This window comes from Bombina bombina, chromosome 7 (genome assembly GCF_027579735.1).
Source record: "Bombina bombina isolate aBomBom1 chromosome 7, aBomBom1.pri, whole genome shotgun sequence".
NCBI lineage: Eukaryota > Metazoa > Chordata > Amphibia > Anura > Bombinatoridae > Bombina > Bombina bombina.
The window spans coordinates 473,476,887-473,503,658 of NC_069505.1; the positions used below are offsets into that span (position 1 = coordinate 473,476,887).

At 39.9% G+C, this 26,772-nt stretch overlaps 1 protein-coding gene across 1 annotated transcript in view; it reads left to right on the forward strand.

Moving 5' to 3' along the window:
• Positions 1-26,548, forward strand: part of LOC128666764 (zinc finger protein 3) — a 131,886-nt gene extending 105,338 nt beyond the window's left edge. The window contains exons 11-12 of the mRNA XM_053721545.1: positions 21,719-21,832; positions 22,611-26,548. Of these exons, the coding sequence (XP_053577520.1) occupies positions 21,719-21,832; positions 22,611-23,512 (1,016 nt within the window). The 3' untranslated portion in view covers positions 23,513-26,548. The remainder of the gene's footprint in view (positions 1-21,718; positions 21,833-22,610) is intronic.
• Positions 26,549-26,772: the final 224 nt, after the last annotated feature.

The following is a 26,772-nucleotide window of genomic DNA, read 5'->3' on the forward strand; positions in this document are numbered from 1 at the left end:
GTTCAGATCTAGCTTCCACCAGAAGTGTCTGATCTTTGGGCAATTCCAAATCATATGTAGTAAATCTGCTGCAGGGAGAGAACATTTAGGGCATTTGTTAAAACTTAAATTTCGAAGTTTAAAGCCTTTTTCAGGGGTGAAGTATGATTTATGTAAAAGTTTAACATGTGCTTCCCTCCAGGTGGCTGACAAGGTGACCTGCGATACTTTATGAATAGAAGCTTGTATAAATTTGAGGTCAATATTAATCTGAGGTAGCAACAGGTTCCATTCTAAGGCGATTTTCTCTAAAATGGGGGCTCCCTTGCACAGCCCGAGAAGATGGTAACACGGGGTGATAGACATGCGTCCATTCTTAACCAATATGTGTCAGCTTTCCAAGTTACCCAAGGCCCAACACCAACCTTCCTCTTTCATTAATTCTGAAACAAAGTGTCTTATTTGCAGATATGCTAAGAACTCCTTATTAATAATGTTGAATTCATTATTTAATTCCTCAAATGTTTTAAGACAGTTCTTTTCTTTATCGATAAGATGCACTATCCTGCCCAGCCCTGCAATATGCCATTTTTTTAATACTGCTGAGTTTAGACCTGCTTGAGATTTTGGGTTCACCATCAAGGGTAAATAATGGGAGACCCCTGCAGTTTATTGATAGAAGATTACCTATCTTCCACCATATCTTCAAAGGATTATAAAAGGTTTTGAGTCTCTTGATTTCCACTGGTAGCCCTTTTGGCTCACAGTGGATTAATGCTGGCAGAAGGAATGGGTTACAAATGCTTTCCTCAAATGAATTATTCACAACGTAGTTGTTGGAAAAAATCCAATCTGCCACTATGCATGCTAAAAAAGCGTAGTTATACAATCGAACATCAGGCAGTGCAAGGCCTCCGCATTCCTTTGAGAGGGAAAGTTTAGCTAAAGATATCTTGGGTCTTTTCTCCTGCCAAATAAATCTTCTAAGTGTAGTATTAAGTGATCGTATATCACTTTCTAAAAGTATTATTGGAGTGTTCTGTAAAACATAGAGCAGCTTCGGGAGAAGAGCCATCTTAAACAGGGCTATCCGCACAGAAATCAACAATGGCAAATTTTGCCAGCTTCTAAGTTTCTCCCTGATGCCTGCAAGGACTGGAGGTATGTTCAGATTGTACATGTCACTTGGATGGGATTAAAATCCCTAAATACTTAAATGAGTCTTTGACCACTCTGAAAGGAATATTAGAAGGAGAATTACTACTTTCTCCTACATAGGTGTGTCCGGTCCACGGCTTCATCCTTACTTGTGGGAATATTCTCTTCCCTAACAGGAAATGGCAAAGAGGCACACAGCAAAAGCTGTCCATATAGCCCCTCCTCCGGCCCCGCCCCCCAGTCATTCTCTTTGCCGCTCTGAACAAGTAGCATCTCCACGGGGATGGTAAAGAGTTTGTGGTGTTTAGTTGTAGTTTTTATTTCTTCTATCAAGAGTTTATTTTAAAATAGTGCTGGCTTGTACTATTTACTCTACAACAGAAAAGTGATGAAGATTTCTGTTTAAGAGGGCTATGATTTTAGCACAAGTAACTAAAATCCATTGCTGTTACCACGCAGGACTGTTGAAACCAGAGAACTTCAGTTGGGGGTAACAGTTTGCAGACTCATCTGCTTCAGGTATGACTAGTCTCCTTCTAACAACACAGGCTAATGCTAGATGACAGTCATTTTTCCCCTCAGGGAAAACGGTAAGCCATTTTTCTTTAAACTCAGCAAAAAAGATACAGGCTTCCCCTTTTTAGTTTTTATGCTGATAGACACTATTATGGGCCAAATCGATTGATTTTTATTATAATATCATGGCATTTGAAATGTTTTATAAGCTTTTATACACTTGGGGATGTTTTTTATTTGATCTGGCTTGTTTTAGACGCCTAATCTAGTCAGGAAGGCCCCTTCACTCTAGTATGCTGAGGGAGGAGGCCTCATTTTGGCGCTTCAGCTGCGCAGTTGATTTCAAGGCAGTGCATGCAGATTCATGTGGGAGGGTCCTGTGGCTCAGAAAGTGACTCCAGAAGGCTTATTTCTGTGGTGGTTGACCCCTAAGGAAGGTAAAAGCTACAGCAAAAGCTGTAGCAGGGATTGTAGTGTATACAACCGGTTAAATCCAACAATTAGCTCCGGTTTGCTTATTTTAAGGGCTAGAGTCTCCATTTTTGCTGTGCAATACTCTCAAAGCATTAAGACACTGGGGTCCAAATTTCATAAAAATTGGATATTGCCTTCATAGTTTTTTGAACATTCAAAAATAAAGTGTTTCATTTTATTATTTAAAGAGACAGTAACGGTTTTGTTTAAAATCGTTTTTATTGCATTGTTTGCCTGCCTAAATCTGTTTAACATGTCTGTGCCATCAGATAACCTATGTTCTGTGTGTATAGAGACCAATGTGGTCCCCCCTTCGAGTGTTTGTGATAACTGTGCCATAGCGTCCAAACAAAGTAAGGACAGCTCTGTTACATTTAATAATATTGCCCAAGATGATTCATCTAATGAAGGTAGTGGGGATAGTTCTACATCCTCTCCTTCTGTGTCTACACCAGCTTTGCCCGCGCAGGTGACACCTAGCGCGCCAGTACTTATTTCTATGCAACAATTAACAGCAGTAGTGGATAATTCTATAGCAAATCTTTTATCCAAACTGCCAGCATTTCAGAGAAAGCGTGATTGTTCAGTTTTAAATACAGATAAAAAGGATGAACAATTAGACGCTGACGATGCTTTATCTATTGTACCCTCACATCAATCGGAATTGGCTGTGAGGGAGGGGCTGTCTGAGGGAGACATTTCTGACTCAGGAAAAATTTCTCAGCAGCCAGAACCTGATATAGTAGCATTTAAGTTTAAGCTAGAACATCTCCGCGCCTTGCTTAAGGAGGTATTAGCTACTCTGGATGACTGTGATTCTATGGTAGTACCAGAGAAGTTGTGCAAATTGGACAAATTCTTAGAGGTCCCAGTGCACGATGACGCCTTTCCAATACCCAAGAGGGTAGCGAACATAGTGGATAAGGAGTGGGAGAAGCCGGGTATACCCTTTGCCCCACCTCCTATATTTAAGAAAATGTTTCCCATTGTAGACCCTAGAAGGAACGCATGGCAGACGGTCCCGAAGGTTGAGGGAGCAGTTTCAACATTAGCGAAGCGCACAACTATTCCTATAGAGGACAGTTGCGCTTTCAAAGATCCTATGGATAAAAAGTTGGAAGGATTGCTTAAAAAGATTTTTGTTCAGCAAGGTTTCATCCTTCAACCAGCTACGTGTATTATTACTGTCACCTCTGCGGCTTCTTTTTGGTTCGAGGAATTAGAAAGGTCGCTCCAGAAGGAGACTTCCTATGAAGAAGTCATGGACAGAATTCACGCACTAAAGTTAGCTAATTAATTTATATTGGATGCCGCTTTTCAAATAACGAAATTGGCGGCGAAAAACTCAGGTTTTGCTATAGTAGCGCGGAGGGCGCTTTGGCTAAAATCCTGGTCGGCAGATGTGTCGTCCAAGACTAAGTTACTTAATATTCCTTTCAAGGGTAAGACCCTTTTTGGGCTGGAATTGAAGGAAATTATTTCAGACATCACTGGGGGTAAGGGCCATGCCCTCCCACAGGATAGGCCTTTTAAGGTTAAGAATAAGTCTAATTTTCGTTCCTTTTGCAATTTCAGGAACGGACCGGCTAATAACTCTACAGCCGATAGACAAGACGGTAACGCGGTCCAGCCCAAACCTGCATGGAAGCCCGTGCAAGGCTGGAACAAGGGTAAACAGACCAAGAAACCTACTGCTGCTACCAAGACAGCATGAAGGGGTAGCCCCCGATCTGGGACCGGATCTAGTAGGGGGCAGATTATCTTTCTTTGCTCAGGCTTGGGCAAGAGATGTTCCGGATCCCTGGGCACTAGAAATAGTCTCCCAGGGATACCTGCTAGAGTTCAAGGGACTTCCTCCAAAGGGAAGGTTCCACCTGTCTCGCTTATCTTCAGACCAGATAAAGAAACAGGCATTCTTACATTGTGTAAGAGACCTATTAAAGATGGGAGTGATAAACCCAGTCCCCTCAGGGGAACAAGGTCTAGGGTTTTACTCGAACCTGTTCGTAGTTCCCAAAAAAGAGGGAACTTTCAGGCCAATTCTGGATTTAAAGATATTAAACAAATTCCTCAGAGTTCCATCTTTCAAAATGGAAACCATTCGGACAATCTTGCCGACAATCCAGCAGGGTCAATATTTGACTACCGTGGACTTAAAGGATGCGTATCTGCATATCCCAATCCACAAAACTCATCATCAGTTCCTGAGGTTCGCCTTTCTGGACAAACATTACCAGTTCGTGGCTCTTCCATTCGGTTTAGCCACCGCTCCCAGAATTTTCACAAAGGTGCTAGGGTCCCTTCTAGCGGTCCTAAGGCCGAGGGGCATTGCTGTAGCACCTTACCTAGACGACATCCTAATCCAAGCGTCGTCTCTTTCCAAAGCAAGGGCTCATACAGACATTGTGTTGGCCTTTCTCAGATCTCACGGGTGGAAGGTGAACATAGAAAAAAGTTCACTGTCACCGTTCACAAGGGTTCCTTTTCTGGGAACAATAATAGATTCTGTGGAAATGAAGATCTTCCTGACAGAAGTCAGAAAGATAAAGCTTCTAAACGCTTGTCGAGTTCTTCATTCTATTCCTCAGCCCTCCATAGCTTAGTGCATGGAAGTAATAGGACTAATGGTTGCAGCAATGGACGTGGTTCCTTTTGCTCGAATTCATTTAAGACCATTACAGCTGTGCATGCTCAAACAGTGGAATGGTGACTATACAGACTTGTCTCCCCAAATTCAAGTAGATCAGGTAACCAGGGACTCACTTCTCTGGTGGTTGACCCAGGATCACCTGTCTCAGGGAATGAGTTTCCGCAGACCGGAGTGGGTCATTGTCACGACCGACGCCAGCCTCTTGGGTTGGGGCGCGGTCTGGGACTCTCTGAAAGCTCAGGGTCTATGGTCTCGGGAAGAGTCTCTTCTCCCGATAAACATTCTGGAACTGAGAGCGATATTCAATGCGCTCCTAGCTTGGCCTCAACTAGCGGAGGCCAGGTTCATAAGATTTCAGTCGGACAACATGACGACTGTAGCGTACATCAATCATCAGGGGGGAACAAAGAGTTCCTTAGTGATGAGAGAGGTATCCAAGATCATCAAATGGGCGGAGGATCACTCCTGCCATCTATCTGCAATTCACATCCCAGGAGTAGACAACTGGGAGGCGGATCATCTGAGTCGTCAGACTTTCCATCCGGGGGAGTGGGAACTTCACCCGGAGGTCTTTGCCCAGTTAACTCAACTATGGGGCAACCCAGATGTGGATCTGATGGCGTCTCGTCAGAACTCCAAAGTTCCTTGCTACGGGTCCAGATCCAGGGATCCCAAGGCGGCACTGGTAGATGCATTAGTGGCGCCCTGGTCGTTCAATCTGGCTTATGTGTTTCCACCGTTCCCTCTCCTTCCCAGGCTTGTAGCCAGGATCAAACAGGAGAAGGCCTCGGTGATTCTAATGGCTCCTGCGTGGCCACGCAGGACTTGGTATGCGGATCTGGTGAATATGTCATCGATTCCACCATGGAAGCTACCTTTGAGACAGGATCTTCTAGTTCAAGGTCCATTCAGACATCCAAATCTAGTTTCTCTGCAACTGACTGCTTGGAAATTGAACGCTTGATTCTATCTAAGCGTGGGTTTTCTGATTCGGTTATAAATACTCTGATTCAAGCCAGAAAACCAGTGACTAGGAAAATTTACCATAAAATATGGCAAAAATATATCTGTTGGTGCAAGTCCAAAGGTTTTGCTTGGAGTAAAGTCAAAATCCCTAGAATACTTTCCTTTCTCCAGGAGGGTTTGGATAAAGGTTTATCAGCTAGTTCTTTAAAAGGACAGATATCTGCTCTGTCAGTTTTGTTACACAAACGACTGGCAGTCGTGCCAGATGTACAGGCATTAGTTAGAATTAAGCCTGTCTACAGACCTATAACTCCTCCATGGAGTCTAAATTTAGTTCTTTCAGTTCTTCAAGGGGTTCCGTTTGAACCTTTACATTCCATAAATATTAAGTTACTATCTTGGAAAGTTCTGTTTTTGGTTGCTATTTCTTCTGCTAGAAGAGTTTCTGAATTATCTGCTCTGCAGTGTTCTACTCCCTATCTGGTTTTCCATTCAGATAAGGTAGTTTTACGTACCAAACCTGGTTTCCTTCCAAAGGTGGTTTCCAACAGGAATATTAACCAGGAAATAGTTGTTCCTTCCCTGTGTCCGAATCCAGTTTCAAAGAAGGAACGTTTGTTACACAACCTAGATGTGGTCCGTGCTCTAAAATTCTACTTAGAGGCAACTAAGGATTTCAGACAAACTTCATCCTTGTTTGTTGTTTATTCTGGTAAGAGGAGAGGGCAAAAAGCTACTGCTACCTCTCTTTCCTTTTGGCTGAAAAGCATCATCCGATTGGCTTATGAGACTGCCGGACGGCAGCCTCCTGAACGAATTACAGCTCACTCTACTAGGGCTGTGGCTTCCACATGGGCTTTCAAGAACGAGGCCTCTGTTGATCAGATTTGTAAGGCAGCGACTTGGTCTTCACTGCATACTTTTACGAAATTTTACAAATTCGATACTTTTGTTTCCTCGGAGGCTGTTTTTGGGAGAAAGGTTTTGCAAGCCGTGGTGCCTTCTGTTTAGGGCGCCTGACTTGTTCCCTCCCTTCATCCGTGTCCTAAAGCTTTGGTATTGGTTCCCACAAGTAAGGGTGAAGCCGTGGACCGGACACACCTATGTAGGAGAAAACAGAATTTATATCTTACCTGATAAATTCCTTTCTCCCACGATGTGTCCGGTCCACGGCCCGCCCTGGCTTTTTGTCAGGCTTAAATATTTTTTCTATACACTACAGTCACCACGGCACCCTATAGTTTCTCCTTTTTCTCCTAACCGTCGGTCGAATGACTGGGGGGCGGGGCCGGAGGAGGGGCTATATGGACAGCTTTTGCTGTGTGCCTCTTTGCCATTTCCTGTTAGGGAAGAGAATATTCCCACAAGTAAGGATGAAGCCGTGGACCGGACACACCGTAGGAGAAAGGAATTTATCAGGTAAGATATAAATTCTGTTTTTTCTGAGCCAGAGGAGTTCCTATTTTGCTGCGTTGACCTTATATCCTGAGAGAGACCCAAATTGATCAATAAAACTGAGTTTAGGTATGCTGATTTTAGTATTTGAGGGGTACATAAGTATATCGTCCACGTATAAAGAGATTTCAAGAGATTCGGCTGTTATTGTAGGATAGATGATTTTACTCCAGAAGTCATCAGACTGAGCTATATCCGAATTCTTAAGAGAGTAGAGTTCTTGATAATATTTTACAAATGCATCCGAAATTTCTTCAGGTTTTGAAAGGGTCTTCCCCTCCTGTTGAAGTATCTCTATTAGCGATGTCTTCTTGTCCCTTTTGACCAGATTGGCCAAAAATGTCCCAGATTTATTTCCGAATCTGTAGAGTCTAGCTTGGAATTTTAAGTCTTTTTGCGTTTCTTGAAAAACTGCAAAGGTGTCTTTCTTTCGTTCTTAGCTCTGTTATACTTTACCCAGTTTGCTGGTGTCTTCTCCAGCAAGAAGCAATTGTAAGAATTAGTTACTGATTTGGTTATTTCTCTCTCTTAATTTAAGTTTTCTAGCTACCATAGAACCATATGCTATGATTTCACCCCTGAGCACTGTATTTGCGGCTTCCCAGAGAACTACGGGGCGGTCTATGTAGTCCCGGTTGAAAAAAATGTAATCTTGAAATTTGCAAGAAAAGAAGGAAAATTAAAATGTGAGGGTTTAAGTTTTGGATGATTAAGCTGAAAGTCTAAGAAGATAGGTCCGTGGTCTGAAAGGAAGATGGGCATTATTCCTGCCTTCACCTTCATTGTGCATAGCCTTTCGTCAATCAAAAGTAGATCGATTCTGGATAGTGTTTTATGGGCCTTGGATAAGCAGGTAAAGTCCCTCAGGTCAGGATTCTGAATTCTCCACACGTCTTTAATAGCTAAATTCTGCATATTTTATTAAACATCTTGGTTTCTAAGTTATCCCTTTTATGTTTTAACTGTTTGGTACTCTGTCTTAGTCTGTCCAAGGGGCAGTGTGGAACCATATTAAGATCTCCCCCTAAAACCAGGTAGCCTTCGGAATAAGAGATAATTTTAGACTGAAGCATGTCCCAAAACTCTGGATCAAAAACATTAGGTGCGTAAATATTACAGAACGTGAAAAACATTTTGGCGATTTTAACTTTTAACATTACAAATCTCCCCTCTGGATCTATACTGGTATGAATAACTTCCAGAATAATAATATTTCCTACTAATATAGCCACTCCTTTCTTCCTCCCCGAGCTTGGTGCGGCAAAAACTTCTTTCACCCAGGAGGTCTTGAGCTTCATAACTTCCTCTAAAGTTAAATGTGTTTCCTGGAGGAACGCTATATCAGTGTTGACCTTCCTCAGATGGGTGAGGATTGATTTCCTTTTAATGGGGGTGGTGATACCTCCCACATTCCAGGAAACTATTTTAAAATTAGCCGTCATATTTGTCATTTACAGTTGAAGGAGAAGAGAGGGAGGGAGAGAAAAAAAAAATCCCTTATTGAACCTACAATCCATTGTTAAGTATTATACGGCAGTGTGCTGATTTAATTGTCTGTTAATCTGGGGGGTTTAATTCACTCAGAAATTTTTCTGCCTCTAGTTCCTTGTCAAAAAAATAAACCTCTCTAACAAGAACTTTCAGCTTTGAGGGATAAATTATAGTGGCACGGTAACCTTGTTATATAAATTTTAGTACAGACTGGGGCTAAACCCCTTCTCTTTGTTGCTATTTAATTTGAGTAATCCTGGAATAGGAGTATTTTAGCATCCCCAACGGTAATGGGCTGATTCTTGCGAAAGTACTGAAGTAATGTAACCTTGTCTTGAAAATTTAGCAGTCTGTCTATCACGGGTCTGGGCCTGCTATTGCTTTTGTTATCTACCAGGGGTTTTCCTACCCTGTGCGCTCTTTCGACTATTACCTGGTGAAATGTGTAGGGAATTTTGAGAAGCTGAACTAACGACTCTGAGATGAAGGTGCTTAGATCTTCATATTGCTTCCCCTCTGGGACCTCAATGATCGGAATATTATTCCTTCTAGAGCGATTTTCAAGGTCCTCAATTCTGGACTGCATTTTAGAGATGTTTACATAGGTGGCTTCTAGATTGGAACTGTGTGATATAGTGACGTCTTCTAGATCTGATACTCTTTGCTCTACTTCATTTATTCTATTAGCAAAGTGTTTGATTTCCTGAGTTAATGATAAGATGTCTTGTTTGATCTCTGATTTAAGTGCATCAAATTTAGGGATTAGATATTGGCAACCAGAGATTGTACATCGGTTGCTTCATTTATGGGTGTTATAATTGTGGGGGCCGAATGTATTTCTGACAAGATGTCAGAAGTGTTTTTGGCTCTCCTGTCCCTATGCTTGGCTGCCATAACTAGTGAGGGAGTCCTATTGTGGATGTGAAGAAATTTGTCCATGTGCTGTGCAACCAGTGAATGAGTTTAGGAGATTAATCGATCGAAGGGGAGAATCCTCCCAGTGCCGGGGGGGGGGGGGGGGGAGAAGGGGGGGGGAGAGACCGTGTGGAAACGGAGTGAGAAGTGATTAGGATCAGAAACGTGAAGAAGTGCTCGGGAGATCAGTGAACCCAAAGAAGAAAATAAGTGGGACTCACTTAACCAGCCACAGACAGTAACAATAGGTACGGAAGGTCAAGTGATGTTATGTGTATCTCATAACGGTATTGTCTGCTATGAGACCCTTATAAAGACTATTTAGAGTATTAGGAACCCCTCTTGTACTGTGAAAATTGTAAGGGGAAAGATCAAGTTGTAGTTATTCGGGTGAATTCTTGGAAGTTCTTAGAATTGTTATCTGCCCTTGAAATACTAGCTATAGCTTATAGGGAGATGTGTTCAAAAGAGGCCGCTTAGACTCCAGCAGGTTTAGAGAACAGGTGTAACATATCTCAGCCTAACATCACTATCCCTTTAAGACTGCCTTCCCTGCTTTTGACAAATCAAGCTGGTTTGGGCAGTATTTGCATTCAGCTTGCCTGCCTGATTAATCATTCATGCACCTGATTCTCTCAGCCTCTTCTCAGGCCTAATGTGCTTTGCATTAACTTTGAAGTTGTGATCCTGAACAACAGAGGTCTGTGACTGTTTCCTGCATGAATTTACCAACTTATTCAAGCTACAGCCTTTTCTATTACCTATGCCTAAAATCATCAAATCGCAAGTATCCAAATAATTCCATTTCTGTTTCCTGGACACTGCTACTTAACAAACTCTGAACTTTATTATAAATCAAGCATACTTTTGGTTATCATCACTCTCTAATTATAACAGCATCTTACTCAGAACTTTATAACTATTCTCTGCAACAAGTTGTCATAGCTGAAATATACTTCTACAAATATGTTAAAATATACAGAACTCTGCATCTATGTGTTCAGTTAAAAGCTTTCATGTGATTCTCCAATATATGCACAAACAGTAATTGATGCCTTTAAACTTGCAACTTGCGACTATCACCTGTGCTGCTCTAATTATTACTGACATACAGCTCTATATAATATTATGTACTGTGAACCTGCAACAAACCTTAGTTTGCATCTACGTGTCAATCTTCTACCGGTTTACTCTGAAGCCTGAACATTCCACATTGCTATATTTTTCTCTCATTGAATCCTGCAGCTACTCCTATTAACTAACTATAAGTCACAGTGAAGTCAGAATATATTGTATACAAATGTTGCACTCTCCATTTATTCTACAATAACTTCTAGCAACTATGAATCACAGAATATCATCTATCCACGTCCAGGATACTCTTCCCCGGGTCAGGGGTCGGTGTCTCCAAATCCCTACCACTGCCCCAAGGGTCTGTGTCCTGAGCGCATGTACACCGGATCATGACAGAAAGTTAATGCCTAAAAAAGGGATCCGCAGTGGTAGTGGATGCACCGACCCTCGAAGGAAAATAAAAAATTACAACCTATCTCAGACCCAAGCTGTCCCCAAAAGAAAAACAGAAGATTTTCATACTTTTAAAAATTTAAAGACACAGTACTCCCATTCTAGAGTATCCTCTACTCATGTTCGTGGTTACCATTTTGGTGAAACTGATCCTGAATCAGACTATCTAAATGAAGAGGATGTATTCATAGATTCAGCAGAAAAAAAATCAGACCTTTTGAAGATTTAAAGAGACAGGACTACTGTTCTAGAATACCATCTATTCCTCCTGTTTGTGATTCCCATCCTGGTGATACTGATTCTGAGTCTGAATATGTCAACGAGTAGGATGACTTCACAGATCCAGCTGAACTGGCCCTAGACTGGTATGAGCGCAACTTTAATTTGCCACAAACTCAGACAAAACCTCAACCTATTGGCTATAATGACATCCTTGGTAGCTATATTTACAATATAGATGATACAGACAGCTCCCATCATGAAACCTCTCATGGAAATACTGATCTTCCTATTTCTGATATTACCATGGATTCTGTAGATTGGACAGATTCAGAGCTGGAAGAAGAGACATCTGGTTTACAGACTGCTGTTTGGAGAAATGGTCCCCCCAACTACTATGATGATTTATTACTTCAGAATTATGCATCCAGTGATGAAGAGGATTTCTGTTCTCAACCTGATATAAGTTACTCCAGGCCACAGTGGCACCACCCTAAGAAGCCTCATACTGGGAAGAAATATCAGTTATCTAAGCTCTCTAAGAAAAATAATAATAAGAAGAAAGTATTTCTGCCTACAGAAAATCAGAAGCGCAAAGAGGAAACTCAGCCTGAATCTCCTGTTTCAGTTTCTGTTGTGCCAGACCCTCTCTTGCCTCATGATACTGTCAACACCAAGCTGGATGTTGTCTCTAGTCACCATCAGTCTGTTTTTAAAGCATTTAATGGTATCTCTTCTCAGACTCTACAATTACAAACACTGCTTCCAACTACTGATTCTTTACATCCCTCTCATGCTGCCTCAATGTCTGTAAATCCTGTGCTAGAAACAAAAGATAATTTTGTTCCAGATATACAATCTAAAAGTTTACCAGAGATAGTCCCTGGAGAATTTAGCTCTGATATTCAAACTCAAATAAGTATGCCTGCTGAACCCCAGACAACTTCTTAGTCAGAATCTTGTGTTACAATTCCTCCGCATCTACCTGAGTGTGGCATATTTCAGTACACTTCACCTTCTCAAAATTCTTCTGTTACTGCATCTAAGAAATTGTTTCCCTTGGGAGATACTTTGTATCAACCTACATTTTCTACTACATCAGTTTCCTGTACAGGAATTCCTGATACTGAACCCTGTGAGGACAACATTGAACCTAGTTCGCAAGTGGACGTTCTTGACCCTGAAACTTGTACAAAAGTTCTTCAAGAAGATTCCCCAGTGGCTATTCCTATCCCTGTTTTCCATGATGATACTACTAAACCTGGCATCAAGGTGGACTCTCCTGTTTTTGACCCTGGTATGGGTATTCCTTTGTTTAACCCAGAAATGGGTGTAATAATACTTGATCCTGAAGATAGCCATGCCCTCTGCTCAGAAGCGAGTATGGTTCTTGGCTCTAAAGTGGATCTTGTAAATTCTTCATTTGTGAACCCTGAAGAAAGCCTTGCCCTCTGCTCAGAAGAGAGTATGGTTCCTGGCTCTAAAGTGGGTTCTTTTTCTATAGTTGAACCTTGCCCAGATGTGGGTACTTCTGAACCTTGCCCTGGCATGGGCATTCCTTCACCTGATCCTACTAAAGATATTCCTGAACCTTGCCCAGATGTGGGTATTCCTGAACCTTGCCCTGATGTGGGCATTCATATACCTGTTCCTAGTGAGAACACTCTTGATTCTGAATCCAGTAAGGAGACATTTCATATTGAACCAGAAGAAGGCAAGAACTGGTCAAATCTTGCACTCTACACTCCTATCTCCTACTTTAAAGAAAGCCCTGCTATTGGGTTAGAAGTGGCTATAGCTTTTTTTTTTGGAGTATATCTAACCCTTAGCCAAGAGGTCAATTCTGAGGATACTTGAATCTCTGACCCAAAAGTGGTTAATCTGGTTATCAATCCAGAATACTGCATCTCTATTTCTGAAGTTGAGGAAAACCTATTCATATGTTTAGGACTGGGTGCCTTTTCATTGGCTGTGTACATGGTCATCTATCATGAAGAACATCTGCCTATCAACCCTCAGGATGATTCTGTGGTAGGAAGCTCATTGTATGTTACATTCATGCATTCTCACGATAACTACAAGAAAGATGACTTCAAGTTTTGCTCTCATCATTTTCAAGATCTTTTGATACATGAATTCCATGGCCTTTGCTTTGTTATTTTACTTTTTCAAGAGATCTCCAACCCTCCTTTCTTGATTTCAGATTGGACTCACTACCTCCATACATCTACTACCGGCTCTCCATATCATTTTTGTTCTCTTTCCATTTGGATTGCGTTGGGCGCCCGGAGGTCGCCTTTAAGGAGGGGGTTCTGTAACATATCTCAGCCTAACATCACTGTCCCTTTAAGACTGCCTTCCCTGCTTTTGACAAATCAAGCTGGTTTGGGCAGTATTTGCATTCATCTTGCCTAATGTGCTTTGCATTAACTTTGAAGTTGTGACCCTGAACAACAGAGGTCTGTGACTGTTTCCTGCATGAATTTACCAACTTATTCAAGCTACAGCCTTTTCTATTACCTATGCCTAAAATCATCAAATCGCAAGTATCCAAATAATTCCATTTCTGTTTCCTGGACACTGCTTCTTAACAAACTCTGAACTTTATTATAAATCAAGCATACTTTTGGTTATCATCACTCTCTAATTATAACAGCATCTTACTCAGAACTTTATAACTATTCTCTGCAACAAGTTGTCATAGCTGAAATATCCTTCTACAAATATGTTAACATATTCAGAACTCTGCATCTATGTGTTCAGTTAAAAGCTTTCATGTGATTCTCCAATATATGCACAAAACAGTAATTGATGCCTTTAAACTTGCACCTGTGCTGCTCTGATTATTACTGACATACAGCTCTATATAATAATATGTACTGTGAACCTGCAACAAACCTTAGTTTGCATTTATATGCACAAATGTAATTAATGCCTAAAACTTGCAACTTGTCTACCACCTGTGCTGCTCTGTTTAATTCTGACATACAGCTCTATATAATATTATGTACTGTGAACCTGCAATAAACCTTAGTTTGCATCTACGTGTCAATCTTCTACCAGTTTACTCTGAAGCCTGAACATTCCACATTGCTATATTTTTCTCCCATTTAATCCTGCAGCTACTCCTATTAACTAACTATAAGTCACAGTGAAGTCAGAATACATTTTATACAAATGTTGCACTCTCCATTTATTCTACAATAACTTCTAGCAACTATGAATCACAGAATATCATCTATCCTGGTCCAGGATACTCTTCCCCGGGTCAGGGGTTGGTGACTCCAAATCCCTACCACTGCCCCGAGGGTCTGTGTCCTGAGCGCATGTACACCGGATCATGACAACAGGGAGCTTAGTTACTTAAAGGGCCATAATACCCAAATGTTTAAACACTTGAAAGTGATGCAGCATAGCTGTAAAAAGCTGACTAGAAAATATCTCCTGAACATCTCTATGTAAAAAAGAACATATTTTACCTCAAAAGTTCCTCAGTAGCCACCTCCCATTGTAAAGGATTTCTAAGCAGCATTTTAGCGTGTCTGTCCTAGGACAGCTTAGGGGATGAGCCTCGTGAACTCTCATATTATTTCACCAATCAGGTAAAGGAAGCTTACTATGAAATCTCATGAGAGTTAAGTCAAATCTCATGAGATCACAGTAAGAGTTCATGACCTCAGCACTGCTGATGCTGATTGGCTGCTGTTCATTTCTTCATTTTTTTTTTATTTTTACCTGCAGCTGGGAGCAGGTGAAGTATAACTTTTTACACAGAACTTACTCTGCTGAGCTGAGGAGATTGTGAGGTAAAATATCTTCCTTTTTTACATAGAGATGCTCAGGTGATATTTTCCTGTCAGCTTTTTACAGTTATACTGCATCAGTTTCAAGTGATTTAGCAAATGAGTATTATGTCCCTTTAACAAAGATGCTATTATGAAAGACTCCTTGCTATGGTAAAATAAGAAATTGTAGCAAAAAAAGGGGGTTAAATAAACTAGCGCTTAAGAGTTAATATCCCTTGCCCTATTCTCCTACTATCTACTTCCCAGATAGAAAGGTGTATAAAGTGAAAAAGTTATGGAGATTAGGCGCTTAATCTGCAAAAGGGATAAAGGTGTGTATGGAGGTCGTTAGCTAAATATGTAGAAAAAACTGGACCTTGGACAGAATAAGTGAAAAATTCTTCTACAATTTATTTTCAAAATAAAAACATGATAATACCAAGATAAAATAAATCACAATCCCTAAGTGTTGCAACACTATATCGATCAATTCATAAAATTTCTAAAATTCAGATATACATTTGTTTCATACACAAATAAAAGGATTTATCTGCTCTTTTGTATCCTTTGTTCAAAGATTTTAGATAGAATGTATTCTTTTATTTCAACACAATTAATAATATTTGTCTCTATTTGATATTTTATATCTATATTTCATCAACTTTAAAATTATAAATATGTAGCAAAAACTAACAATTAGTTAAAACAATTTAAATGCAAGATTATAAATGGTGTCCCCACAGCCATACATTCTATCTAAAATCTTTGAACAAAGGATACAAAAGAGCAGATAAATCCTTTTATTTGTGTATGAAACAAATGTATATCTGAATTTTAGAAATTTTATGAATTGATCGATATAGTGTTGCAACACTTAGGGATTGTGATTTATTTTATCTTGGTATTATCATGTTTTTATTTTGAAAATAAATTGTAGAAGAATTTTTCACTTATTCTGTCCAAGGTCCAGTTTTTTCTACATATTTAGCTAACGACCTCCATACACACCTTTATCCCTTTTGCAGATTAAGCGCCTAATCTCCATAACTTTTTCTCAAAATAAGAAATTGAACATGAACTTGTCATATGCTGAAGATTACATATAGAAACTGTGTATATTGCTGCAGGACTTCCACTAATCCAGTGCCCCTGTGTCCCCTAGAAATTTTGGCAAGATCTGATCCAGGTAGTAGGACCTCAGAGAGTAGCCAATATTAGATAAATGACCCTGTTTCAGAGACTCATTCAGATCTTAAGTGTAGCCTGAGGTGATAAACAATGGCAAACGCAAAAACAGGGGGAGTACCCTTTATAGATTTACACCTATGTTTTAACCCCTTAATGACCGGACCATTTTTCAATTTTCTTACCCTTAATGACAATGGCTATTTTTAAATTTCTGCAGTGTTTGTGTTTAGCTGTAATTTTCCTCTTACTCATTTACTGTACCCACACATATTATATACCGTTTTTCTCGCCATTAAATGGACTTTCTAAAGATACCATTATTTTCATCATATCTTATAATTTACTATAAAAAAAATACAAAATATGAGGACAAAATGGAAAAAAACACACTTTTTCTAACTTTAACCCCCAAAATCTGTAACATATCTACAACCACCAAAAAACACCCATTCTAAATAGTTTCTAAATTTTGTCCTGAGTTTAGAAATACCCAATGTTTACATGTTCTTTTTTTTTGCAAGTTATAGGGCAAAAAATACAAGTAGCACTTTGCTATTTCCAAACCACTTTTTTTCAAAATTAGCGCTAGTTACATTGGAACATTGATATCTTTCAGGAATCCCTGAATATCCCTTGACAAGTATATATTTTTATTTAGAAGACATTCCAAAGTATTGATCTAGGCCCATTTTGGTATATTTCATGCCACCATTTCACCGCCAAATGCGATCAAATAAAAATAAATTGTTGACTTTTTCACAATTTTTTTCACAAACTTTAGGATTCTCGCTGAATTTATTTACAAACATCTTGTGCAATTATGGCATAAATGGTTGTAAATGCTTCTCTGGGATCCCCTTTGTTCAGAAATAGCAGACATATATGGCTTTGGCGTTGCTTTTTGGTAATAATAAGGCCGTTAAATGCTGCTGCGCACCACACTTGTAATATGCCCAGCAGTTAAGGGGTTAATTAGGTAGCTTGTAGGGTTAATTTTTATCTTTAGTGTAGAGATCAGCCTCCCACCTGACACATCCCACCCCCTGATCCCCCCCTGACCTCCCTCAAACAGCACTCTTCCCTCCCCCACCTCACAATTGTCACCGCCATCTTAAGTACTGGCAGAAAGTCTGCCAGTACTGAAATAAAAATCATTTATTATTATTTTTTTTATTTTTTTTTTCATACTGTCTGCAGTCTGCATCCCCCCTTACCCCACAACCTCCCTGATCCCCCCCATACATCTCTCTAACCCTCCCCCTCTACCTATTTGCCGCCATCTTGGGTACTGGCAGCTGTCTGCCAGTACCAAATTTGCCCCCAAAAATAGTTTTTTTTTTTAACTTTTTTAGATTAAAAATTTGTTTTCTGTAGTGTAGCTGGCCCCCCTTAATAATCTACATCCCTCCCCCTCCCAGATCCCTTACTAAACAAAGAAGATCCCCATGCATCTGCATTGATTAATTGTTTTTTTTCATTTTGTTCCGGGCATATTTTGCGTGCGCACCCGCCCCCCGCCGCAACCAGCGAAATTGGCATTACTGATCGTGAGTTAGAGAAATATGGAGCATACCCTTACCGCTCCTCAAACAAGATGCTCCCACCCACCAACGAATGTATGATCGCCATAGTCCGATGCAGAGAGGGCCACAGAGTGGCCCTTTCTGCATCGGTGGGTAAAATAAGGGATTGCAGTGATGCCTCAATATTGAGGCATCACTACAATCCCTTGTAAGCAGCTGGAAGCGATCATGATCGCTTCCAGCGCTTCTAACAACAGAGGACGTACCAGGTACGTCAATTGTCATTAAGGGAATGTTTCTCTATGACGTACCTGGTAAGTCCTCTGTCATTAAGGGGTTAAAATATCTAAGGAAGGAGTTAAAGGGACAGTCTACCATATAATTGTTATTGTTTTAAAAGATAGATAATCCCTTTATTACTCATTCCCCAATTTTGCATAACCAGCACTGTTATATTAATAAACTTTTTACCTCTGTGATTACCTTGTATCTAGGAACCTTCTTCCAGCCCCCTAATCACATGACTGTGACTGTTTATTATCTATTGTCTTAAATTTAGCATTGTTTTGTGCTAAATCTTAAATAACCCCCTGTGCCTGAACACAGTGTTATCTATATGGCCAACGTGTACTTTCTGTCTCTTTGTGTTGAAAAGAGATTTCAAAAGCCTGTGATAAGAGGCAGCCCTCAAAGGCTTAGGAATTAGCATATGAGCCTACCTATGTTTAGTTTAAACTAAGAATACCAAGATAAAAAAGCAAATTTGATGATAAAAGTAAATTGGAAAGTTGATTAAAATTAAAAGTCCTATCTGAATAATAGTTTAATTTATACTAGACTGTCCCTTTAACCTAAAAAAGGTGTCTAGGCCCTCTCTCGGCCCATCAAAGATAATTTATCAGCCCTAGTGCACCAGAATGGCTCTTAGTAAGTAGCATGTAACATCTAGTACATATGTGGAAAACATAGTAACAAAGGAGGGGGTGAAAAGAAACACTTTAAAGGAAAGATAAAAGTTCCTTTTGACTCCCTTTTTTCTTTCTTTCGTATGCGGGATACAAAGTTCTCAAGTTAGGCAGATCCTCCCAGATATGGTAGTTCAATGATGTTAGGCTGTCGCCTCCAGGGGACTTGCTACTTTTGTACGTAGAAAAAAAAAAAAAAAAGATCTACAGCAATTGAAACAATACCTTCTAAGAAAGGTAACGGCCAACTCTTAAAGATATTATTGCGAACGGCTCCTTGCTATAATGGGATAAGAGTATGAAGTTAAACTTGTCAAATACTGAATATTACATACGAAAATCTGTAAACAATGCTACATAGCTTTCACTGATGCAATGCCCCTATTCCCTCCGGAAAATTTGGCAAAGTCTAATCTGGGTAGTAAAACCCCTGAGGGTAGCCAGTATTAGAGAGGAAACCCTGGTTTGAAGACTCAATCGAGTCTGAGAAGTAGCCTAAAAGTGGAAAACAGAGGCAGAAAAAAGGGGGGTACCCTCTTTAAATTTACACCTTAGCTTAAAGCAAAAGAAAAAAAAACTAGGAAAAAAATTGACCTAGAAATTTTATCAAGGCACTTTCTCAAACCCAGCGGAGATAGTTCAACAGCCCCAGTGCTACAAAATTGCTCTTGATAGACGATCTGTAAAGGCAGATACAAATGGGGAAGACATAGTAACAAAAGATGAAGTGAAAAGAACCATTTCAGGAGAGAAGTAAAGGTTCCTTTTATCACCCCTTTTTCTTTCTTGCATCTTTGACATGCAGGGTTTTTATTTTAAACGGAGCCTCCCATACATAGTCCAGAGTTATTAGGCTGACACGGCAAGGGGACTTGCCACTATGTACGTGGTGAAAAGAGATATAGCAAGTGAAACAGTACCTTCTAGGGGAAGTTGCAGCCGACTCTCACCCTGCCTCCTTCTGAGACCTCCGTGATGGAGAAAAGGAGATCTCTGGTGATCTATACTCTGCGAAGTAGGATCTGTTTTTGACAATGCCCAGCCAGGAACAGACAAGAGCAGAGATGTAACGCAAACCTCCTCTCGCGCAGCACTGGTGGGAGAGGAAGAAGTCAAACCGCTGCTCCAGATCACCTGGGCATCTCAGCTAGCTCCGTAAGCAAAGATTCCTCAGGCATCGGCACTGCGTCAGCTCCGTGAGCCAGAATCCCTCGGCTGTACGCTAGATAGCTGGGCGACCCGCCTTCCTTACTGCCACCTCAGGTCTCAGGGCCCAATCTAGGGAAGCGTCCTCCGTAACTCCAATAAAGCGGCTCCGCAACCTAGACAGCTGGCTATCTCCATGGGGGCCCCCTCTCTCCTATGTTGAGCACAGCGCTGTCGGTGGCCTCGTTGGTGCACTCTCTTTATGTCTCTACTCCCCAAAGTCAGGTAAGGCTGTCTAGGGTTTGGTTTCTCAAGGCTGATAGCATCAGCATCCCCAAGAGTCTGGCCTTTGTTTGTTGCAGGCATAGGAAGCGGGAGGAACCATAGGAATGGGGGCTATCTGTCTCACTACTGAGAGTACCGCTTAGTGTGTCAGTGGCATGAGAAGGATTTTTTTGCTTCTTGATGTTGAGGTGCTAGCGGCCTCTTGTCCACAGACATTGTGGTAATGTCCCTTCTAGGCCAGCATGGAGCAAGATGTACAACACTGCCCTCCTCTCATGCAGCACCGGTGGAAGAGGAGGGAGAGCCAGTTGGCAATTCTGAGTTCCCCAGGTATAATAATAGTCCAGAGGGAATGTAGGTCCTGCAAGCTGATAGTGTACAAGCGCAGTGGGTTTGGATTTCCACTGCAATGGATCCAGCAGCAATGTAGAAAGCTTCTTGAGCAGCTACCCCAGGACTTGGGGCACGGTGTGGGAACCTCCGCCAGTAGCTGAAATTGGGATTTCTCTGAGCTAGCGCTGCACGACCTGCGCTTAGACTCCTCCTCCGGAATCAGACAGAGCATGTGATTTTTAAACAACTTTCTAATTCACTTCTATTATCAGTTTTAATTCGTTCTCTTGGTATCTATTGTTGAAAAGCAGGGACGTAAGCTTAAGAGCCGGCCCATTTCTGGAGCACTATATGGCAGCAGTTTTGCAAGAATGTTATCAATTTGAAAGAGCACTAGATGGCAGCGCTATTTCCTGTCATTTAGTGCTCCAGATGCCAACCTAGGTATCTCTTCAACACAGAATATCATGGAAATGGAGTAAATTTCATAAAAGAAGTAACTGAAACTTTTTAAAAAAATGGTTTGCTCTGTCTGAATAACAAAAGAAAATTTTTGGGTTTCGTATCCCTTTAATTGTGCAATTCAACTGTATTTATGGTCCTTTTAGTTTCTAGACTTAAAACATAAATATGTATTTGTATATACATAGTAACATAGTAGATAAGGTTGAAAAAAAAGACAGAAGTTCATCGACCTATACAAATCGAATATACTTACAAAAAAGCTTCCGCTGATCTTAAATTAATCATATTAAAAGGTGACCCATTTAACACCAGTAATCGTATCCCTGAATTATGTTTCTACCCAGAAATGTATCTAAACAATTTTTAAATATATCTAAGGTATTGGCGTTCACTATCTCCTTAGGTAATGAGTTCCACAATTTTATCGCTCTTGCAGGGAAAAAAAACGTTTGCTATGATACATAAATTGGTGTTTTAGAACATATTTTAATTATTGCATTAAATGGTAATTTGTTATGTAGACAAAAAAATATTTAATATGATAAAACAAAACAAGCCAGACTTCTTTTGTGCACACAATCAATAGTAATAAAAAAGAGCAAGCGTGTAGTGAATAGACAATAGAGGTAAAGTATAAAGATTTTAACTATTCAAAATGTATCATCTGTTTGTTACTAGATAAAATAAAAGTGGAAGAAGCAGAAGATCTGAGTGTGGTGAAATCCCTTGAAATTCCGGAGCAGGAAGACTATGAAGATACTGACCTGGAAAACGACGAGGATACGGACACAAGTGAGTGATGTGTAATGCATGGTTAGGGTGCATAATAAAAAACAGAAACTTTTTTATATTTTTTACACTGTTTTACAGTTACACAAAACATATTTTAAAAAAATCACTGCATTATTATATAGCAATGCAGCCACTGCAAAAAATGTAAAGCTCTTGCACCCTAACCTGAAGCACATTATACAGCTGTACAAAATAGGAAATATTACTGATCTTTGAGTGCCACTTGTCATTGAAAACTAACTTTACAGTACACCGTCCCTTAAGTACTTGATAAATTGGCATTACAGTGTTCTTCATAAAAGGTCTTGGAATAGTGTGAAAAAAAAACCTAAGAGGCCAGTTTTGTGGTTTCTGAAGTCCTGTTTGAGCTCACACAATGACATTACCAGAGCTTTTTACTTTGGTTAATGTAATTATCGCTTGAGAGCAAGGATTAACCATACGAGCTTAAGTTATTTATTTTTTTCGCTCGTCATTGAAAATAAAGGGAGCATTAGCGACTTGTACTACGGGTTCTAGAGGTAAAAAGATTGCAGCCTTGTGATGTATACAGGCAACACACTCTACGCCGGCTCCACAATCAAACTCCAAAAGAGACTCCAACGTATCCAGAACGCCTCAGTCAGACTCATCCTTGACATGTTTGTGCTCCTCATGGTACCGACTGCCCTCCACTTGTAATCTAGACCTTAATTGTTAACATTGTTTTAAAACTACTTTTAAAGTTAATTTTCACATAAAAATGCAAATTCACCCTTATTGTGTTTAATTTCTACAGATAGATCTATGTGGCCAGATATTTCTAGTCAAGACTGGAGTGCAGATGCTTCTATCAAGCTCTTTAAAGTTCAACAAAGTAACGTGGGAAATAAACCGTATCCATGTTTTGCCTCATATAGTAAATGTTTCGCACAGAAATCATCTCTTGTCACCCATCAGAACATATATACTAGAAAGAAAGTATTTTTATGTTCTGAATGTGGGGAATGCTTTAACGAGGATGCAACTTTTATTACTCATCTGAAAACGCACGAAAGTGAGAAATTCTTCTTAAATTCTGAATGTGGGACATATTTTCCAGACAACTCAAATTTTAATTTGCATCAGAAAATCTGTACAGTAGTGAAACCATTTTCATGTTCTGAATGTGGAGAATGTTTTACATCAAAATCACATCTTATTAGTCATCAACATATTCATGCACCAGAAAAACCATTTTCATGCTCTGAATGTGGAAAATGTTTTAACTGGAAATCAACTCTTATTAGTCATCAGAAAATTCATACAGGGGAGAAAGAATTTGCGTGTTCTGAATGTGGAAAATGTTTTACTGACAAATCAAATTTGAATGCACATCAGAAAATTCATACAGAAGAGAAAGCATTTTCATGTTATGAATGTGGGAAATGTTTTAAATGGAAATCCAATTTTATTAGGCATCAGAAAATGCACTCAGGAGAGAAAGCATTTTCATGTTCTGAATGTGGGAAATGTTTTACATTAAAATCAAATCTTATCAGTCATCAGAAAATTCATACAAGAGAGAAAGCATTTTCATGTTCTGAATGTGGGAAATGTTTTAAATGGAAATCAAATCTTATTAGGCATCAGAAAAGGCACACAGGGAAGAAAGCATTTTCATATTCTGAATGTGAGAAAGAATGCATTGTCATGTTTTGAATATGGGAAATGTTTTAACTGTAAGTCAAGTCGTATTCCTCATCCGAAAACTCATACAGTAAAGGACGCATTATTCACTGTCATTTAGAAATAAACACACATCATATGACATAAATAAAAAGATAGGAGTGACCACTATAATATATGCTAAGCCCACTGTTATTAAAGTTAATGTTTTTTCCCTGTCTGAGGGGAAAACCAGCATGATTTGTAGATGCCCTAAAGTCACAGAGGTTATTATTGAAGTAGGTAGATCAGTTATACTATATACTGCTGTATTTCATGAATAACACACATTTCATCATAGCGATTTTTCTGATCTACTTATCTCTAGCAGTACGAGCTATGACTCTGATCAGCTGACAGTATAGGAGCTGTATTATACTACATAGCTTCTATTCAGATAACTGACAAGTTTATTATCTAATGTGAGAAATCATTATAATGTTAGAATTTTAAAACATTTAAGAAGGTGGTGAGAGTCCACTATCCGTTACGCATGGGGTGGCAATTCCTACCACTATGCGAAGGTAAAGATTCCCAAACTTTCAAGAGCACTTCATCCCTCCCAGCTAACTGATATGTCTAAATCGTTGCCTTCCAGGAGGGTTAAGAAATGAGGTGCTCCTGAATTTTCTAGAAAGGAGTGCTCAGACTGATTTGAGGCCCATTTTTCTTTTCAGAGAACTACTGTCGAGGGTTAGAGGGGAATTTGGAGTATGGGCCAATTACATAATTACTGCTGTTGTAGAAGTAAGTCACAAGCCTACCACAGGCATAGCGGGGACTAGTCCCTTAGCCTCCCCCTGTGGGTCATTAATATACTTCTTTTTAATATATTATGCACTAATGTCATCAGCACTGGATCGGCTACCCACTGAACATAGTATTTTTTGCAGATGGAACAAAATACTCCTTACACATGGTAAGCAGTGATCTGGGTACTGGACAGGTAAGTAAATTATTAGCACTCACATAGCCCACAGGCTATCAGCAGGTACATTTTGTAATTGTACATTATAGCTAGGGAGCTTCAAGTTAGCAGCACAATTTTAACCTATAACCAAGAATGGGGAAGCATTCTTACACACAGGTTATTATACTTATGGGGCAGCTAGGACCTATGTTGGTCAGAGAGTACTCTGGCTCTTAATTATTTTTTTCTTATTTCACATTTGTGCCTTTATTTTGTTGGGCTATAGCACTATTCAGTGCTCTCACAGGGTCTCTGCTTAACATAGAGGATTTTTTTTACTTATAGCGCATCAGTTCCCCTCATATAGCAGGGGGAGCCAATGCACAATTCACTGTCATTATTTTCTGAGGTTTCCAGGAAACAATAGCACTTTGAGAATTTTCACGCCTTTAAGACTGATCTGAAGCACTCTACAGTTTACTGTGCCGTACATTTTCATTCCGGTCACGGGATCCTCCTCATAGTTGATATAGTGTTGCGCGAGTGAATACATTTTCCTGCCACTCCAGAGCCTGTCTCCTCTCTTCTTTAACACTATGGAGGGTGTAAAGATTTGAAACAAGAGCCTGGGTATCTTTTGGGTCAAGCAGGGGTTCTCATATTACTTGCTGTCATATCCCATGTATTGTTATTTGGTTTTATTAGTGTTTGAAAGCCCTAAGGATTAACGTCTGTACTTATATTGTACTGCTTGTGCTTTATTTGCTATCTCTGTGTGGTTAACATGGAGCATTCTGACACTGTCCCCAATTCTGAACTTATTTTAGATGATCGATCTTCTGATAATTTAACTGTTTTTACTTTTATTTATCTCCTGTTACTCCTCTGGATCAATTATGCAGCCATTGTATGGCTTTTCTCATGCACTCTAGTATACAGTCTCTATTAGTACAATACAGGGGAGAGATTAAAATGTTAGTCCTGAAGTTGAAGCATTTGTGTGTTATAATGTATCTATAAGTAAGCACAAAAAAAGTTTCTGATAAACTTATGTTGCTCGACTTACATAGTATTTCTGAATCTCTTAAGATCAGAACAGCTAAAAAGTTACTTACAGATTCAGATACTGATAATTATTATCAGTTTTTTGTAGAGTGCCAACAGATTCTACAATGCTTAAACTTAGGTATTGTGTGCAAGTTATTATTTATAGTGAACAAATTATAGAGATCCCTGACAAGAGTTGCACTGTTACAAATCAGCTCTCATGAAGGTGATCTACAAACAGCTCGGGGCAAAATCCAGATTGCAGTGGGTCAACGAGGGAGTTTAATGTGAGGAAAAGTGATAAACGTATATATACTAGCTTTTCCAGAAGTTTGGAGGAAAAGGGAAATAGGATGGCAGTTGGATGGGGAGGTTGGATCAAGAGAAGGTTTTTTGAGGATAGGTTTATTAAGTGCATGTTTAATAGATGAGGGAAATATACCGGTGCTGAGGGAGAGGTTGAAAATTTGTGTGAGGATAGGGGTAAGGGTAGGAGAGAGGAAGGGGAGTAGTTGTAAGGCAATGGGATTAATGGTACAGGTAGTGAAATGAGGAGGAGATCTAAAGGCAGAAACGTCTTCCTCAGTAACAGGGCCAAAAGAGCCAAATTTGTGGCTGTGTGGCTTTGGCTGATAGCAAGCGGTTGAGGAGTTTGGAGACAGCTAGCATGTTGAGAGATGATTTAATTTCTGATGGAATCATTTTTGTTGTTGAAATGTCTGGCAAAATCTTGAGCTGAGAGAGTTGTAGTAGGAGGTGGGGGTGGGCGGAGAAGAGTAATAAAAGTTGAGAACAGTCATTTTGGATTTTATGAAAGAGTAGACATGTAATCCTGCTTAGAGAGGTTAAGGGCAGATTAATAGGTGTTCAAAATGAACTTGTAGTGAAGACAGAGATTTCCAATTCTTCGACATCTGTGTAGGTAGTGTGTCAGCAACAGAGTCAAAAGTCTGTATCCAGCACAGAATCTCCCAAGGTGTGCACAAAGCTGTGAGGTGCAAACTGCAAAAGCACCCAAGAAACATCAAATGTACAAAATCACAGCAGCACCACTGCAGTGTTTCCAATCTTTTTTTTTTATTCCATGACACAAGTATAGCAAACAGCAATGGAACAGAACGATGTTTCGGGTTATGTACCCTTTTATGTACATGAATAAGGGTACATAACCCGAAACGTCGTTCTGTTCCATTGCTGTTTGCTATACTTGTGTCATGGAATAAAGAAAAAAGATTGGAAACACTACAGTGGTGCTGCTGTGATTTTGTACATAGGTAGTGTGTCAGAGGAGTATGCC